The following is a 17,180-nucleotide window of genomic DNA, read 5'->3' on the forward strand; positions in this document are numbered from 1 at the left end:
AAAAAAAATTTAAAAGGGGAAAATCTTCATAAACACACATGAAATTTCTTCAGGGTTTTAGTTCATTTTGTTTCTGTAACATTAAATGTGTAATTCTACCATAACACCACCACAGAAAACAGAACTCAGAAAATTCAACAGAGTGGAGCTGAATGTAAAAAAGTAACAAATGTTTGTGAAAAAAATAAAAGCATTCTTTGATTGGTGCTATCCTAAGTACAACAAATGAGTGCATCATTTTCCATGGGAGATCCCTATGCAATTTATCACAGACAGTAGCTGCCATCTTTACCAAAAATACAGAGGATTGAAGAGGAGGTAGAGGAGAGGGAAATGCAAGTAGGCAGTATTTAAGCTAAATGTGTTTTATACCAATGATATTTTAAAAAGAATTATGTGCAAGGAAGTGACAATCTTACAGATTTGAACCTGTGTTCAGCAAAGCTTCCTTGCCTCCTTTCACACCATCTGCTTGAATACAGGTTACCCTTTGTATCCATATAGTCTGTTTACTCCTGAAACGTGAATCCCTCTCAAGTATAGACTTAATGTTTAAGCAGAGCTGACAGTCTGCCATCTAAGTGATAATACTTTCAATACTAATCATACCTGAATAGCAAGTGGTACCACAGTCAACCACTGAACAAAGCATATTAATGTCTATCAAAACATGTTTGACTGTACTTCAGCTACAGCTCAAGCACTGCTTAGTAACTTGTGTTGTTTATTTGATGTGCCATAAAGAATGAAAAAAATTTACCTAAACCATACATACTTATCTATTACAATCACCTGAATTTCTAAACTGAGCAATGGTCAACTTAAAAGTCCATTGTAATATTAGTCTTGTGAGTCAACTGTAAATTATTCTAAAAGGCCTCCTGAGTAATTAAAGATTTTAATATAAATTGCATTTTGCAGGCTTTTTCTTAATATACATTTTGAAATGCAGATGTCATTAAAAGACTCAGAAAAATCTGTATTAAGCAGTCTGTGACAAGAGAGAAAAGAAAAAAATCCTAAATGATGCTAATGGAGATGACAATTTCCATTAGGAATCAAATCTATTACTAAGGCTTCTAGGGAAAAGCCTCACACACTATCTGGTTTCTGCTAGTTAAACACAATGAGATTCTCGCTAAATTCTTTAGCATGATAATCACAAATAACCTCTAAGACAATTTCCAGTAGATTGAGTTGACAGATCCGTATGAACATGGAATAAAATCACTCCCACATGGTGACAATAATTTTGGCTTGTACTAATTGTATTAGTCAGATGATTACCTTCTAGCCAGTCCTAAGTCAAGAGCAGCTTCAAATGCTTCTCCAGATCAGAACTCTAGACCTTGCAGAACCAAGTCTCACATACAAAACTACACAGGACAAACTCTGTCAACTAACATTTGAAAATATTTATTTTTAGCAATGCAAAATACCCATGGTCTGCTAAGTAACAGGCTGGGGGGTTTTGGAGCGGAGTTGGTTTGTTTTTTGGGTTTGAAGGGTTTTTTGGGACAGGGTGAGATGGTTGGGTTACACCTATTTACATATTTTTCCAATAGATAAACTAATTCTATTGTTTATTACGTCCCCCAATTAAATGTTGAAGATGATGCAGTGACATAGGACGAGTTCACTGATCCAGTGGTGAAAAGTTTGGAGAAGATTCAATCCTAACTGTAGCCAGAAAAACAAAAGCCAAAACAAACAAGAAAACGTATGACCTAACTTATGAAAAAGACCAGGCAGTTTTTATATTATATTCATTAGCTAACTATAGCTTTAAAGAAAAAAAGAAAATCATGAAGACAAACACAGGAACAACAACTGAAGAAGACAGATATTTTCCAGCTGTCGTTCTATTAATCTACCAAAAGTTCTATTTAGCTCTATTTCCGTGTATCCAACAATACAAACAATTAATAAAGCAATCAAGAAAAATGAGACACACACTTTAATGCATTTGCTGTTACAGTGAATGCAAGTCAGCATTTTCAATGTTTATAGTTCTCAATTAAGAAGAAATTTTAGTAATGAAAGTAGTGATGTGAATCATGTGACAGCAAATCTTCGCCATCAATAGAATATACTTTTCCCATGTATATAAAAAAAACCGTTATCCTTAACTGACTTAAGCCAGCATCACATAGTTTAGGTGTGGTTCTGTTTTGCAGAACTATTTCTCTCCCCTATAAATCTAATATTCACTAACTGGGTTTTGTCAACATAGCTCTTACTTCTGCTGTGTTACAAAACCAGAGACTGAAAATTCACAAAACTTTGCTTTTTGCATCAAACACTCTCCTTAACTCTTGTAATTTCACTAGGATTGCCACCAACATCCTGTTCTTGCAGATTTATTCCCTGGGACTTTAAGGCTGCCAGAATGAAGCTTTACCCCATATAGCAACTACTGGCAATTTAAAAGCAAAAACAGTTGTACTAACATTTATTTGGATAAACCACAGAATTTGGTTGTTCTTCAAAAATAAAAACATTACAAGTGCAGTATATCAATAAGTAGTTGATATCTGGACAAACAGAATATAGCCATTTGCTAAATGATATAGTACCTGCCAAAATAAGCTATGTGCATCTCCTCTAATGAGTTCAATAGTGTCCCCAATCTGGATATGCAATGGTGGGCCATCCTGTGCTGCTGGTTGTGGTATTCCATTGTAGTTCCGAATTACTTGCATTTTTGGTAAACCTGAAAAAAACAAATACTAAAAAAAATTAAAAACACAAACAAACAGAAAAAAGCCCATAAGCCTATTTTTACTTAAATCTATTTTTACTTAGTGACAATCTACAGAATCTGAAAACCACAAGAGCAATCAAGCAAAGAAACACTCTGTCTTAGTAGGTACATGACTAAGGCACTAGTATTCAGTACTATACCAGGCACAACCAAATAGAAAATAATTACTTTTGAAAAACATCTCTATCCTCCTCTCTTCTTGGGGTAAAGTTGATTTCATGCCTATGGAGACTCTTCCCTGTACACCTATGCATCCCTGGCTCTGCATAGGGTTCAAATATTAAGGCTATCTTTATAGTTCAAGGCAAAGACTGCAATGAATTAGTATTAAAGACACCAATATGGATAATCTCACCTGCTTTAGAACAGTATAACCGAAAACCTACGGCTGGCATGAACACGGCCATGAGAGTCAGGATCACAATTCTTTCAGGTTTCTTACAATACCTTTTTTTTTTTTAATTTTTGGGTTATGACAGTACTTCTGGGTACATGTAGCAAAGCCTGGATCAACTGAAGGTTTCATTTTCAAGACAAGAACTCTAGATGCACACTAGTCCTCCCACATCAATACTGACTGCAGCTACACACCTAAGCTCTGTTGGGGATTTTTTTTAAGGGAGAAACCCACTTCCTGAGACACAAAGTATTTTTTTCCCCAAAGATTAGTCCATCTGCTTGCACAAAGAACTAAAACACTGTTTACAACTACAGTTCAAGAGTCCTTCACAGACATGTATCAAATAGGGGGGCCGGGGATTTCAGTCAGAAGATAAAACTGTGGATACTGTAACACCATGTTCTTATAACTTTAATGGCATTCTTTAAAAAAACCCCAACATTTTAAGCATTATGGACAGCTAGTGTATTGCACTCCAAGAGTATGCTCTGATATTATAAGAATACCTGAAATCAAGTGAAGCACCACCCACTCCATAACCAATATATTAAAGATTTAGAGGCTTTTAGAAAAGGATTTTTGCACTCTACTTACTGCCAAGGAAAGCATTTCATCACAACAGATCTATTTTTAATTACTCTCCCTCTATTTTTAAAAAAAAATTATATAATAATTTTCCTGGGTTTAACTAAACATGGGATTTTCAAAATCATTATCATTAAGTGAGCATATAAATTTAAAATCTTAACCAGAAAAAAATTGGTTAAGAGTTTTGTAAGAGTGTGTATTAATAAGTATTGGTAAAAGTGAAAGGCTACAAAGTCAAGGTCGCTGGGCTGCCATATTTAACATGTTTCTTGCTGGATGGTCATGATTAACTTCATTCTAACAACAAAGGATCAGCAGGCTAACAAAAGACTTATTTCTGTTGCAAGATTACTACTGTAATTTAGGTGGCAATAAACACAAATATCCATTATCTTCTCTAAATTGTATGAAACATGAAAGAGATCACCTTCAATAATTACTACTCTCTGTATTAAAGAATGAGTACTAATCCGAAGTGCTGATGAAACATTAAGCAAAGTAATACCATCTGTTACATTACTCAACCCAAATGACACCTTAACTTGTACTGTTTCTGCAAGTTATCTGGCATACTTAAAATGAGCACCTAATTATTAGTAAGCCATTATTCCACTCAGGCAAATACTAGACATTACTTTGCTTCTCACCTTGAAGGCTTTCCTGCTTTCAAATACTGATTCAGCATCAACAAATGCTCCATGCACTGCACAGCAAATAGAAATAATGCTACATAAAAGTGTCTAGTGAAAGCTGACAACTTTGTCCTAATGCAAGGAAACCCCCCATCAGAATACGAAGTCTAGTTCGGTATATGTGATGAACAAACTGTAAGCATGTACTCATCTTAGAGACATACTTGGAAGTCAAATGCACAAAAAATTATTCACATTATAAAACCTTGTATTGGGTGATTCAGTTTATCACATTTTTAGTGTGCAGATATAATTCACTTAAAACCCCACCCTTGGATTGATCTCATCAGAATATGCTCAAGAAATAATCATGTACTTCTCAATGAAAATCCTGGTGGTTTTTTAAGATACTATAGTGCTTAAATTAGTAGTCATAAACATGAGTAAGAGCACTTTTTATTTCTATTCCACTGGTAATTATGATTATTGGCATCTCTGAAAACCAGGTCATGAGAACTATGGAAAAAAAGGAAAAATTGTGCTGTGTCAACTAGCAGAATTGTTCAAAAGGTAACACAGGATTAATCCTGTTAAAACACATCATGTCTAGAATACTTGTGTATAATTCAGTATGCTTGATTCTGCAAAATCCTACAGTAATTTTGATTACAAAGTTACCTTGATACAATATTGGAAGATTTCATCTAACACCTACCTCTTGACATCACTAGAAATAATCCTATCATTTAAATAGGCTTTTGGGTTACGGCCTTAATGGAGTTTATTATCTTGCTTCAGATCCCTTCTTAAAACTTGTTTGTTGTAATGCCTACAGAAACTGCTGATATGCTTGCTACAGCTGGTCTCTACTATGGTGACCAACAAATCCTATTTTACTACCTATTCTATCCAATTGCTGTCTTTGGCCTACTTAAGAGTTCTTTTGTGCTCAGCGTTGTCATTGCTACAAATACACACTGCCTAGCACAATGTATGTGCACTATCACCAGACTCACATAAACCAGCACCTGGAATAATAGAGATACATGGCTAGGATTCCAGTATATTAGAACAATATACAGTAACCAATGACGCTGCAAGGCTGTTCTGTACTACTTTCACTCAGATGTTTAAGGAATGATACTGTGTGCCAGCTTCAAGGCCATGGATCAAAAATGCATGCATAAACAAGGAAAATGATATTTTGGTGCTAATTATTTTAGCACACGTTAGATTTGACTCAAGATTCTGAAATGCACTTTATACCTCAAAGTAAAACAACTGAAGGTAAATTCACTCTCTAACAACGGGAGCGTCTGAGTCACTGAGGGCCATATTCATTTCAGTATCAATAATACCACAGATGCATACACAGCCTGTATCAAAGATATAAAAGCAGTGAATGCACAACTAATATGTTTTACTAGTTCTATGAAAATATCAAAAGGACCTATCCCTGTCGTATGGTTTTAAACTTTTTTTTTTAATCAGTTTTTCCAGGAACAAAAGACTAAATGAAATCTTTGAATCAATTAATCAAAAACAAGTACATATTATTTGGAATAGCTAAATTTTCACGGGTAAATGTTCTTCTCATAGAACTTCCCCTGTATCACCATTAAGTATGGAAAAAATAAATGGGGTACAGAACAGTTAATATATTGAGGTAAAGAGTCAAAAAGTTCCAAACAGAATGCTCAACTTCATTTTCACCATGCAGTTACAGATTTGATTATAGTCGCTCAGAAAGAGTTTAGCAGATTAACATTGAGCTGGTGTACATTTAATTGGACAGAAACTGGTCACCCTTCACCTCCTAACATATACAAAGGACACTGGGGTGTGATGGATCAAGACCTATCCATCGTTAACGCACCAACCATCTGAAACTATTTCTGAGTTTTTTAGCAAGCTTATCCTAAAACAAATCTGTTTGCTCCTACTGTTCATTTTAGAATTCTATTCTCTAAGCATTTGGAATTGTGCTGGCTTTGGCTGGGGTAGTTTTCTTCACAGAAGGAAGTATGAGGCTACCTATGGTTTGAATTTGTGCTGAAAATAGGGTTTGCTTGCACAATGTCAAGGCCTTTTCTGCTTCTTGTACCACCCTGCCAAGAGGCTGGGGGTGCACAAGAAGCTGGAGGGGCATGGCTGGGACAGCTAGCCCCAACTGACAAAGGGATAAGCCATTCCAAATGGCATCATGCTCAGGACATAAAGTGGGGTGAAGGAGGAGGAAGGAGTTTGGAGTGATGGCACTTGTCTCCCCTAGTCACCGTTATAAACAATGGAGTCTTGCCTTCCTTGGGATAGCTGAACACCTGACTGGCCCAGGAAAGTGGTGAATGAATTCCATTTTTTGCTCTACTTGTGTGTGCAGCTTTTGCTTTAGCTGTTAAACTGTCTTTATCTCAACCCACGAGTTTTCTCACCTTAGTGTTTTGTTCCTGGCTGGGGTTAAACCACAACAAGCATCTTCTACTTTTCAGAGTAAATTAGTTCATGGCCAACTTACATCCATCTAGAAACAGCAGCCTGCATAGTTCTTTTCCTTGTCTGCATTTATTTTCATACTACAGTTAAAGAGAGCAATCATACCCCTATTAACCTTCATTTTGCTAGGCTAAACAAGCCAAGTTCTTTTAGCTTCCTCTCATAAGAGACCAATTCCTCTGAGGCAGCATACCAGCTGCTTTCCAGAAGTTCAGACAGGCAAGATCTAGAACACTTTCCTTGTCTATCTTGACATTTCATTTTCAATTGGCACATGGATTCCTAACAAATATATTCATTAAGAATCCTGAGGACTTTCTGTAATTCAACAATGCAGACAAGAAAAAGTGGTATGTTACAGAAACACAAAATGCTTTAGAGTACAATTATGGATTATTTGTGACAGAAACAGTGTAGAATCTCTATGCATTAACAACTGAAATGTGAAATATGTTAAGCATTTAGAGACACTGCCATTGCAATGTACATAGCTGCAGTACCAATAGCATTTGACAATATGCAGAAAACTTGTGGAAACACATCTGGCACAAGAATGTTACTCGTTAACATGTCAAAAAGAAGGTAAAATTCCAACACAAAGGACAAGGTCAGGGTTTCATGCATGCATTATCATTAATGTTAAAAATCCCATTGGCTTCCATTGAATCAGATTTCCACATGACAAAGTTTTTTATCAGGAAACTTTCTAATTTAAAGATACAAAAGAGCCTGGTTATTTCCAACACTGAAATCAAAAAACCAAACTTATCCAGTTATGACACCAATAAATAGCTAAAATTTACTTCACTTGAAGACAAGGAAAAAACACCAGATTCCTAGAAAAGTCTTCACAGCCTGGGCCTGGGTCACAGAACTAACATAAGTTGATGATCTAAATTGTATCTCATTAGAAAAACAGAAAGCATGATAGAGTCAAGATTTGTAAAGTGCCAATTAAGTTACATTACAGAAAAATAAAACCTTTCATAAACCATACTATTCATTTGAGTATTTCATCTCATAATTATGAGTCAAGGAAGGGGGTTACAATTTAGAATTAGCATAGTACATAATAAGTTAGAATACCCATTGTATATGAAACAAATAAAAAATGTATTCCTTACATACTTGTATTCTTTACAGGAGCTCTGCATTTCTAAACAACACTGAATGACCCTCAGAGTTTCATGAAGAGATTCAGAAATGTTATTTTTTGCTAACAACATGCATAATGCATGCCCTATTATGACCTCTATCTGTCAAAATTGATTCCAGCATCTGTTCTTCCCAAGCAACACAAAATGTGGTTTACGTTTTGGGCAGGGATCATTCTAACATACGAAACAACAACACAGCATATAGGAGAGCAGGGTTCAAAGGCAAATTTGTGGATATACTTTATACTGTTAGCACAAAGACGTGAAACAACTTTGTCTGGATTAAACATCCCTTCCTAGCTAACAAGAAGATCCCTTTCTTTTTCTCTAGGAAAAATATAGCATAGTCACCAAATATTTATAACCTGATCAAAAAAATAAAACCCAGTAATGCAATGGAATAAAGCCTCCTGACTTCATGAGGCTTTGAATCTGAAACAGAATTTTAGACTATCTGACAAGGCCAAATCCTGATGTTTCCATAATCTCAAGAAAATAACATTGCCTTTTGTATAGGAAATGACATAAATGCTCACTAATTGTCCTTTCTTTCACCAAAAGAGCATTTTGGGTGTCTATTTGGAACCTCTGCACTTGCTTTAACCCTTTCTGGTTTGTATCTTTGCAGCTACAAAAATAGGGAATGCAGTTCTATGGAGAAACAAGCCGAAATTTAGTGATTGATAAGCCTTCCACAGCAAAGACTGGGAGGAATATTCCATGCAAAATCTCTGAGCAGGTACACCTCCATACATCTTCACCCTCCAACCAGGAACTGAGGGCTACATAACTCACGGCAGTGTCTCATGGGATTAAACGTCTGAACAGTGGCCCCCACTGTCATGGATAATTTTAACAGCAGAAACTAGAGACACAGGCAAAGGGAAACTCATATTGAAATAAAAAATTAGTATTTACATCATGGTAAGTAAAATTAGACTGTGAAGGTTTCAGATCAAGAAGCACAACTGCAAATAATAAAGTAACAAGGAGTTAGGACAAAAAGAGCAAAGCAGACAGGTTGATAAGGACAGCAGCATGAAGAACAGGTGGAACTGTTATACCCACAATCTGAGCATCCATGACACAAAATCACCAGCTTTGACATGTTTTTTGGCACCATCATCTAGGTCCAACACTAATATTAAAAGCTAGTTAAAGAAAAGCTCTAATCTGAGCATGGGCTATAGGAAAACAAAGTCCGTTGGCAGTCTCTGTATGTTCTTCCAATTAGCTCCGCTACCTTAATTGTTCAAAATCCCTGTTCACAATCTTTTTGTTGCAAAATTAACAGCAAACTTGGCTCTTCTCTCTTGCATTTATCAGGAGAGCAGCTTCCCAATTCCTCATCAGCGTCATCTATCTCCAAAACCAGTGGAAGTCAATGGCTTTGTACAGTTACTGCCAAGGCAAAACTTGTCTAGAAGGCTTTCTCAGCTGGTGAGAAAACATGAGAAAAGCAACACTACTAATCACTTAAAAAAAACCCACTTACATTCAGTTTCTGAGACGTTCTTTTAATGCCTCAAAAGAGACTAGGTTGCGGTGGAGTTTTTAACTTTTAGGCCAAGTACTTATAACACAAATTACAGAACTCACATAAGTGGAAGATGCCAGCACAGTCTATTAAGTGCACCCTTCAGAGTGTCAATGATTTAAATAATTACTCTCAAGTCATTATTTTTGTATGTCATTCTAATTAGAAGTTCTAATTTTAGGTATTGCTTTTAAGCCTTACATTCATAAAATCATAGAATGGGCTGAGCTGGAAGGAGCTTTAATGATTACCTCATTCCAACGTTCCTGCCATGTGCAGAGGCACTTTCCATTGTACCACATTGCTCAAACCCCCATCCAACCCAGCCTTGAACACTTCCAGGGATGGGGCATCCACAGCTTCTCTAAGCAACCTGTACCAGTGCCTCCCTACCCTCACAGTAAAGAGCTGTTAGCTGCTTCCTAACTACACCTTCCCCCTTTTGGTTTAAAGGTAAGATGGCTGAAACACTGACAGTGCCTGAGACTCAGGAATATTCCACTTGTCTTCTCTTTAACTGCTTTGCCTTTGAGTACTGTTCAATTCAGTCTCACTATCTGTCGTATGATTAACCACAACTCTGGAGTTTGCCACTTGACTCAATTTTGAAGTCAAAGAACCACACAAGGCTGATTATTAAAACGTTTATCAGCTACCATGAGCCTTAACTGCTACATTTTTTCTTAGAGAAGTAAAGCAGTCCTTTCCTCCGCGAACAGAGAGCTCACAAGCAGTGGGGCAATATGGGGGAAAGGATGCAGGGAGGTACAAAATAATCTTCACTGTCTCAAAATTCCGATGACAAATATGTAATGCACTCCAAAACACATCTGATAAACAGTCATATTTCTCTTCCATCAAAATGGGGAACTTAAAGACTGTCATCCTCCAGAACGTATACAACTAGGGGAAAAAAGAGTCTTTTTTTCCACAGTCCTAGCCCTGCTTTCTGTCACTGTCCTCTCTTCCAACAACCATTTCCTTCTCAAAAACCTTACTGAAACAGGATTTGGGGTTCCCTCAGTCTTTTACTGTCAAATCTATAGTTTTTCAAAGATTCAATTTTTCTACCATTTCTCCTTAATGCTGCATATATAAACTGTATTCTTGGCAGAGACCTCTGCAAAAATGGTCAACCATCAACCAAAATGAAGATGTGTGGGAGGAAAAAAATCTGTCTGCTAACAGTCTGATCAACAACCTGTTATGAGAAACAGCAAAACACCACAGCTCAGGAAGTCCTTGTGCTTCCTCGGGTTTTGTAAATCTGATCATTAGCAAAAAGCCCCCAGATATGTGGCTGTATCTCCATTTTCCAGTTAATACCCAGACAAAACTTGGAACTACATTGCAGATCATAGCAGGAGTTCATTACAAGGAAAACAAACAAGTCTAGCAATGTAATTCAATTTACAAGGTTGCATTTTTGAAACTGTATGAGTTCTAATATATTTCTACACATTTGTTTTTACATTACAGCAGTTTTGCTGCTTAAAGACCAACGCGCAGACAAATGGGCATCTTCCCCTGCTCTGAACATCAGTATGTGACTTCACCCAAATGCTTTTGTCAGCAAAGATTTTTTGAGGATAACTATGATTAGTGACAATGTGAGCAGCATTAATAAAATTAACAGCATGGGAACATGGACATTCACTGAGGTGAACAGTCCCCTCTCAGTAGGAGCTTTAAGTTTTCAGGTCTTCCAAGGCAAGGTCAGCTTAGTGCTCCTATAAATAAAGCACCTATTTTGACCAGAAATAAGAAATTTAGCAAAGAAAATCCAGAATCCAAACTAAGTTTCAGAACTTTTTTTTTTTTTAATTTAAAAAAATAACTCCAACAGAAGGCATTTTCTTACTTCATCCTTAAGCAGGGGCATTTGGCACCTTGTGACACTCAAATTTTAAGGAGCCTGGAAGCTCACCTCTGTGCAAGAAAAAAAAACTGGCACTACAAAAATGCTTCTGAAGAGCCATGTTTTTAAACTTCAGAAGAGAAAGTCACAAGGGCTGCCTTTTTGGGAAAGGAATGACCCTATTCTTATTTAAGCGACCCATGACCATTCATCTCTCATGACCTTAACTGGTGGTTCTGCTCATAACTCTCACAGATTCACTCCTGAGGTTTAAATTAATTTTTGTGTCTCAAAACAGAAGGAAAAGAAAATGCAAAGATTTTGGGAAGTCAGGTGACAAAATGTTGCAACAGAAAAGAAATACAAAAATTAGTCAAGTACACTGCTGAAAGAAACTACAAATGCCAACCGAATCCCATTTGCACAGCAAACTTTTTCACAAGCATCTTAGGCATCTTTCAAACACTCAGTCCTCCCCTATAATACATACATTTGTCTTTGTAGATCCACATTAATTCAGAAAACCTGAACATGCCCTAGATTGATAACTGCAGATTGCAAATGCAAGAAAACATGTCTAAAATCACAGAAATTTCTTGCGCAATTCCAAAATCATGTCTTAGTTTTTATACTCAAACTTGGGTAATTTCTCAAAAGAGACGGAGGACTCTCTCCATGACTACACTGAAAGAAAGCAGAGAGCTAACAAAGTCACTGACCTCCTAATCGTCATTGCCACATACTTTTTGTGATTAATTAAGAGTGAAAACTATTTTTCTTTCACAGACAGACAAAGTTTCCCTTTCACAGCTGGTTTTCCTCCAAACAAGTGTTAAGGACAAGCTCTTGTAGAGTTTTAACTTCAAATGTTTATTAAGGCAAGTACTCCTTACTTGGAGTGACACAGACAGCTGTCCTTGTAAGAGTAAGGCATTTTGGAATTGCCTGGATTGAAAAGTCTCAGCACTTCGAACAAGCATTAGAAATGGCTGAGTGCTAAATGTTTCATGGGAATAAACAAGGAATAATCAGGTTCAAAAACACAGTTTTCATTTGTTTTGACAAAATAATGAAATTTCATCATTTCAATGTAGTCCAAGAGGAGAATTAGGGATATAAACTTTAAAAATCATGTTGCCTCAAATGTAAGCTTTTTTTTTTTTTTTTATATTAAGCAAAATGGAGTTTTGGCACATGAATTAAAAAGTGTGGTACATGTGGTGCTGCTTTTTATAAAAGCCCATGGTATGAAGATTAACCAGTGTTAATTATCACATCTTTTAATGTGATGCCATAGACAGGCATGGCATTCTAATTCACAGATCTGTTCAAACATGTACCTGCCCTGAGGAGCCAACAACTTGCACTGGGCAGATACTACAGATGAGCTATGAAGGTGTGTCCAGACAGTAGATTATGTGCAGCAAAAGCCTCTGAAAAAATGGGACGAATCTTGCAATACAGAAGTCCATTATTCCACAGAAGTAATTATTTTGAGCTGTACTTTAAATACTAACTTCCTCATGCCCAGGGATAATTCTGCAGCAAGCAGTAAGAGAAAAAAGGCTTGGAAACAGGAAATTCCACTTTGGAAATGGAATTTAATACTGCAAAATGTCATGAATTTTGTAAAGGACCTAGACATTTTTTCTAGTGTAGAGAACTCACAGATGGAGTAAGTTTAAAAGCAACATATAAGCCATGCAAATACATACCTATGCCACCTAGAATCTTTCACAGGTATCAAATTTAAAAACACAGGTTGTTGAAAATGTGCTGACATTTTATTCATCAAGAATTGCAAAAATAAAAATTCAATTATATTTCATGCAATTTCTTTGGTGTTCAGTATTGACTAATAGCATCTGCCTCTAAGACAAAAGGCCTCAGTCTCCATTTCTGTTACTTACAAGAATTAAATTCTCTGGCATGAGAAGCATTTTAAATTATTACATATTGTGAAAGGGAAGTGGCTGAGGCCTGGCAAAGCAGGCAGGTCCCAGCACATGACAAATCCTTTCGCCTGCACGCGCCCTCTTCATAACGCTAACATAATCCTTCAGCTTTTCAAGTTAAACACTCTTATGATCTTACTCTTCAAGCAATTTTTCTTCTTTGTGGCATCTACCCTGATTACAGCAGAAACCTCTTTTACTTCTTAACTGATAGTTCTTAGCACACATGCAAAAAAATTTCAGGCCTTACAGATCTTCTTTGCATGCAAGCATCAGTAGATAAATGTTGCCAAGAATTACGGCATTATATTAAAGCAATGAAAAGACATTGTTGTTTTGGCTAAAACAAACCTGTTCCCAAAAAATATGCCTACTTATTTCTGGTCTGTATAGGCTGCAGCAAATAAATTATTTTCTTCAAGAAAAGAGAACAGAACTTGTTTTCATTACAAAGTATTTGTGCTATAATAGTCAAAAAGGATGAATACGTATTTCACTGTTAACACCACAATGCAGTTAAAATTGTTTATCCCTAAATAGTATATACTATTTATATATTGTTTTTATGTTGCACACTTTGCATATGTGAAGTATTGGCAATCTATGAAAATAAATTCTAGAAAATAAAAAATACATCATATTTTGTGATACCTCCAGCTTTCCCATGAATTTGTAGTATCCCTAGCCTCAAATCAGCTGATATACCCAAAGGCATTGAGACTACAATGTAAATATCCAGTGAGTATAAAAATATATATCTTACATAAGTTTTTTACTGTCTTCATTTATGTTAGCCTTTCTTTTCTAGCACAACTAGCATATGAAAAATTATATACTATTCTGATACACTGTTTCTGCATACTCCCTTTTTATCAAAGGAAAGTATTTTCAATTTTTAGTAAAATTTTCAAAAGTTTACAAATTTAAGTAGATTAATTTTCTATCTCTACATATAAGTAAGTCCTTAACTTGAAGACTGCTTACATGATGAATAAATAATAAGCCGTAAAAGGGTCTTCTCCTTTAAAGGCAAAAATGAAAACATACAATAAAATGATCCATCACTTGACCGCTGTTGCAAAATCAAGACACTATTGGTAAATTATCATATGCAATAAAGATGGGAATCAAGTTTAGTCCCCGTCAAGATGTCAATGCTGCCATAATAATCATGCTCCATCTTACATATTTTTGCTTCTTTCCCTCCCTGTCAAGGAAACTCTCATATATTCATCTGCACAATAGTGAAGATTCTCCTTCTACTTTCTGTTTCCAGTCTGAATGTGGATTATATACTCCAGCAAAGTGTGAGATTTGTTAAGACAGAAACCACACCTGAAAGCAACAAAGTATATGGGCTAATATCCCATTTAAGTCTGGATGACTTATCTCACTTATCTCCTCACTGCGGCTGCCACCGCTGCCTCCTATGACCAGTTTGCCATTATCTCACTGAAGTTACTTAGCCTGTGACCAGGTGATCCATAGATTCAAAAGAAAGGTAGTAAGGGAACACCTTAGTGGGAAAAAGCATCACACCTTGTGGCAACAGCCTGTAGTTACATCAAAGAATCATCCAGAGATCAAACTGACACCAGCAGAACACCCAGACTTTCTCCCAAAATACTGCCCTGACAAAGAACACACCTTAGACACTTAAATCCCAGCATCAGCTCTTTGAGCCTGGTTGATCATTCAGTGTTTCTCAGGTGCCTGAGCCTTCTGCAGAGCAACACACAATTTCAGGGTTTAAATCAATACCACAAGAAACAAATAACAAAACCAGCACACAATGCACAGGAGCAGTCGGAGCTTTAAGTCCCCATCATTAAGCCTCATACTCTTTTCCTATTCAGCCTTTCTTGTTCCCATGACAAAGCAAACAAGGGGAAGGTGAAAATTATAAGGCAACCTGTATGGTCTTCTGTAAAGATGATTTTTTTTTTTTTTTAAACGTTGTAGAAGATATACCAGCATTAAGTGAATGCCAGTGTACTAAAATGATCCCTGCCAGTCACAAGAAGACTGCTACTGCCAGGAGTGTGACGTTGTTCTGGAAGGAAAGCTATGATCCATACATGCAGCTTTTGTGGTATCGTATTTCATGCTATTTGTTGCTGTCAAATCCAATTAAGGAAAAAGGCCAAGAAGAGTAAACATCATGCTTTATTGTCTGAAATAAAAGACAGTGCCTCATGCTCTCCCCTCTCCCACATTCCCTATTCCAAACAGGCTGGTTAAAGAATAACCTCTAAGGTTAACGGACTGAGGCACGTTCTCAAGGTATCAGATAATGAAGTTACTTTTTAATTCCCTGTTGCACACTAAAGCTTAAGAAACACAAGTTATGAGAAGTGCAAGACTGAACATGTCTTCTATTTATTTGCAGGTCAGCAAGAGCAGCAAAGAGGGCTGAACTCCAACTCCTTTCACTTAATGCCTCAGAAAAAGTACTTTACCTTTGCTCCTGGATAAACCACAGCGAAGGGTGACAACTGAATAAATTAATTCTACTGAAAAATCCACCAGATCAGGTTTTATAATGTCACTACTTGAAAATACTAAGTACCAAAAATTCAAACATTACATCGCTGAGCTGTTAATTATGATCTGCAAGATATTTCTTAAAACAACTCAGTACCATAGAAATAGGTAGTTATATGTGAAGTTGTAGTAAGTAGACATCTCAACACAAATATCAGACAGCTGTACAAGGCAGACTGGTAAAGCCTACAGAAACAGAATTTAAAAGTATATGGATAAACAGTATAAAGACTACAAATACTTTCTAAGAACAAGTCAGGGACATTGTTTAGAGTTCTTTAAAGCAAACAATGAAGAAGCAAGATTGTATATTAATGTGGATTAGCAAAATAATTTTAACAGGACTCACAACAAGGCTGTCTTCCAGCTTACATGATATAAGAGGAAAAGTTTCCCCCTGACCCCAATAAACAAACAACAAAAGGACAGGAAATAAAAGGTTGGAACAACAGTATTTTTTTCAAATAGAAGGGGATGTACAAAAGGGTCAACCAAAGGAATCCATGTTTGGCCCTCCCTTGTTCAAAAAATTAATAAGTATAATTAAAATGGGAGTAAGAGTGGATTAAGTCTTGTAGAAGGTGCAAAAGCATTTCTTTAATAAGAACACTACTTGCAAAGGACTGAAGGAAGATTTCATGAACAATAGGATACAAAATCAGAGAGTAACTCTGGCTGGAAGGATCTTTGGTGGCCATTTGGTCATACCTTCATGAAAGACTTAAAGCAACAAATGGATTGAATAATTATACACAGTGATGAAGTGTGAAACAGCTGTCCCCACAGAGACAACAGATCTCAGAGGAATTGCTAAGTATTTTTTACAATCAGTCCTTTAATATTACAATCTAATTCTGCTCTATACCAACACTAAGAAATTTCTTCTAGCAGACACAAAACTAAAGACTGACTACTCTTGGACCTAGAAGCATGCAAACAAGCAAAAAGGATGATCAGACATACAGAAGAGCTTCTGTATCAGAAGGATTAAGTAGATAACAGCTCTTCAGGCTAGAGGAAACATGACCCAAGGGGATATGACAGAGACAACCCATGAGTGGCGTAACAGCGACCAGAGAAAAAGTACTCATTATTTCCTTATTTTTCATTTTCTTGAGCCAAAAAAATATAGGTGTCAAAGTAATAGGTAGCAGGTTAAAAGCAAACAAAAAGATGTGCTTTATTCACACAACTAATCATGAGAGTGATAGTTAAAGGATGTTGTGAGGATTTTAGACTGGTTTAAAAAGTG

The 17,180-nt window shown here is 36.4% G+C and overlaps 1 protein-coding gene across 3 annotated transcripts in view; it reads right to left on the reverse strand.

The window, feature by feature from the left end:
* VAV3 (vav guanine nucleotide exchange factor 3) overlaps positions 1-17,180 on the reverse strand; it is a 151,602-nt gene that overhangs the window by 25,923 nt on the left and 108,499 nt on the right. For all 3 annotated transcript variants that reach the window (XM_039555928.1, XM_039555929.1, XM_039555927.1), the window contains one exon: positions 2,577-2,713. In XM_039555928.1, the coding sequence (XP_039411862.1) occupies positions 2,577-2,713 (137 nt within the window). The remainder of the gene's footprint in view (positions 1-2,576; positions 2,714-17,180) is intronic.

The sequence above is a fragment of the Corvus cornix genome, chromosome 8, assembly GCF_000738735.6.
Source record: "Corvus cornix cornix isolate S_Up_H32 chromosome 8, ASM73873v5, whole genome shotgun sequence".
NCBI lineage: Eukaryota > Metazoa > Chordata > Aves > Passeriformes > Corvidae > Corvus > Corvus cornix.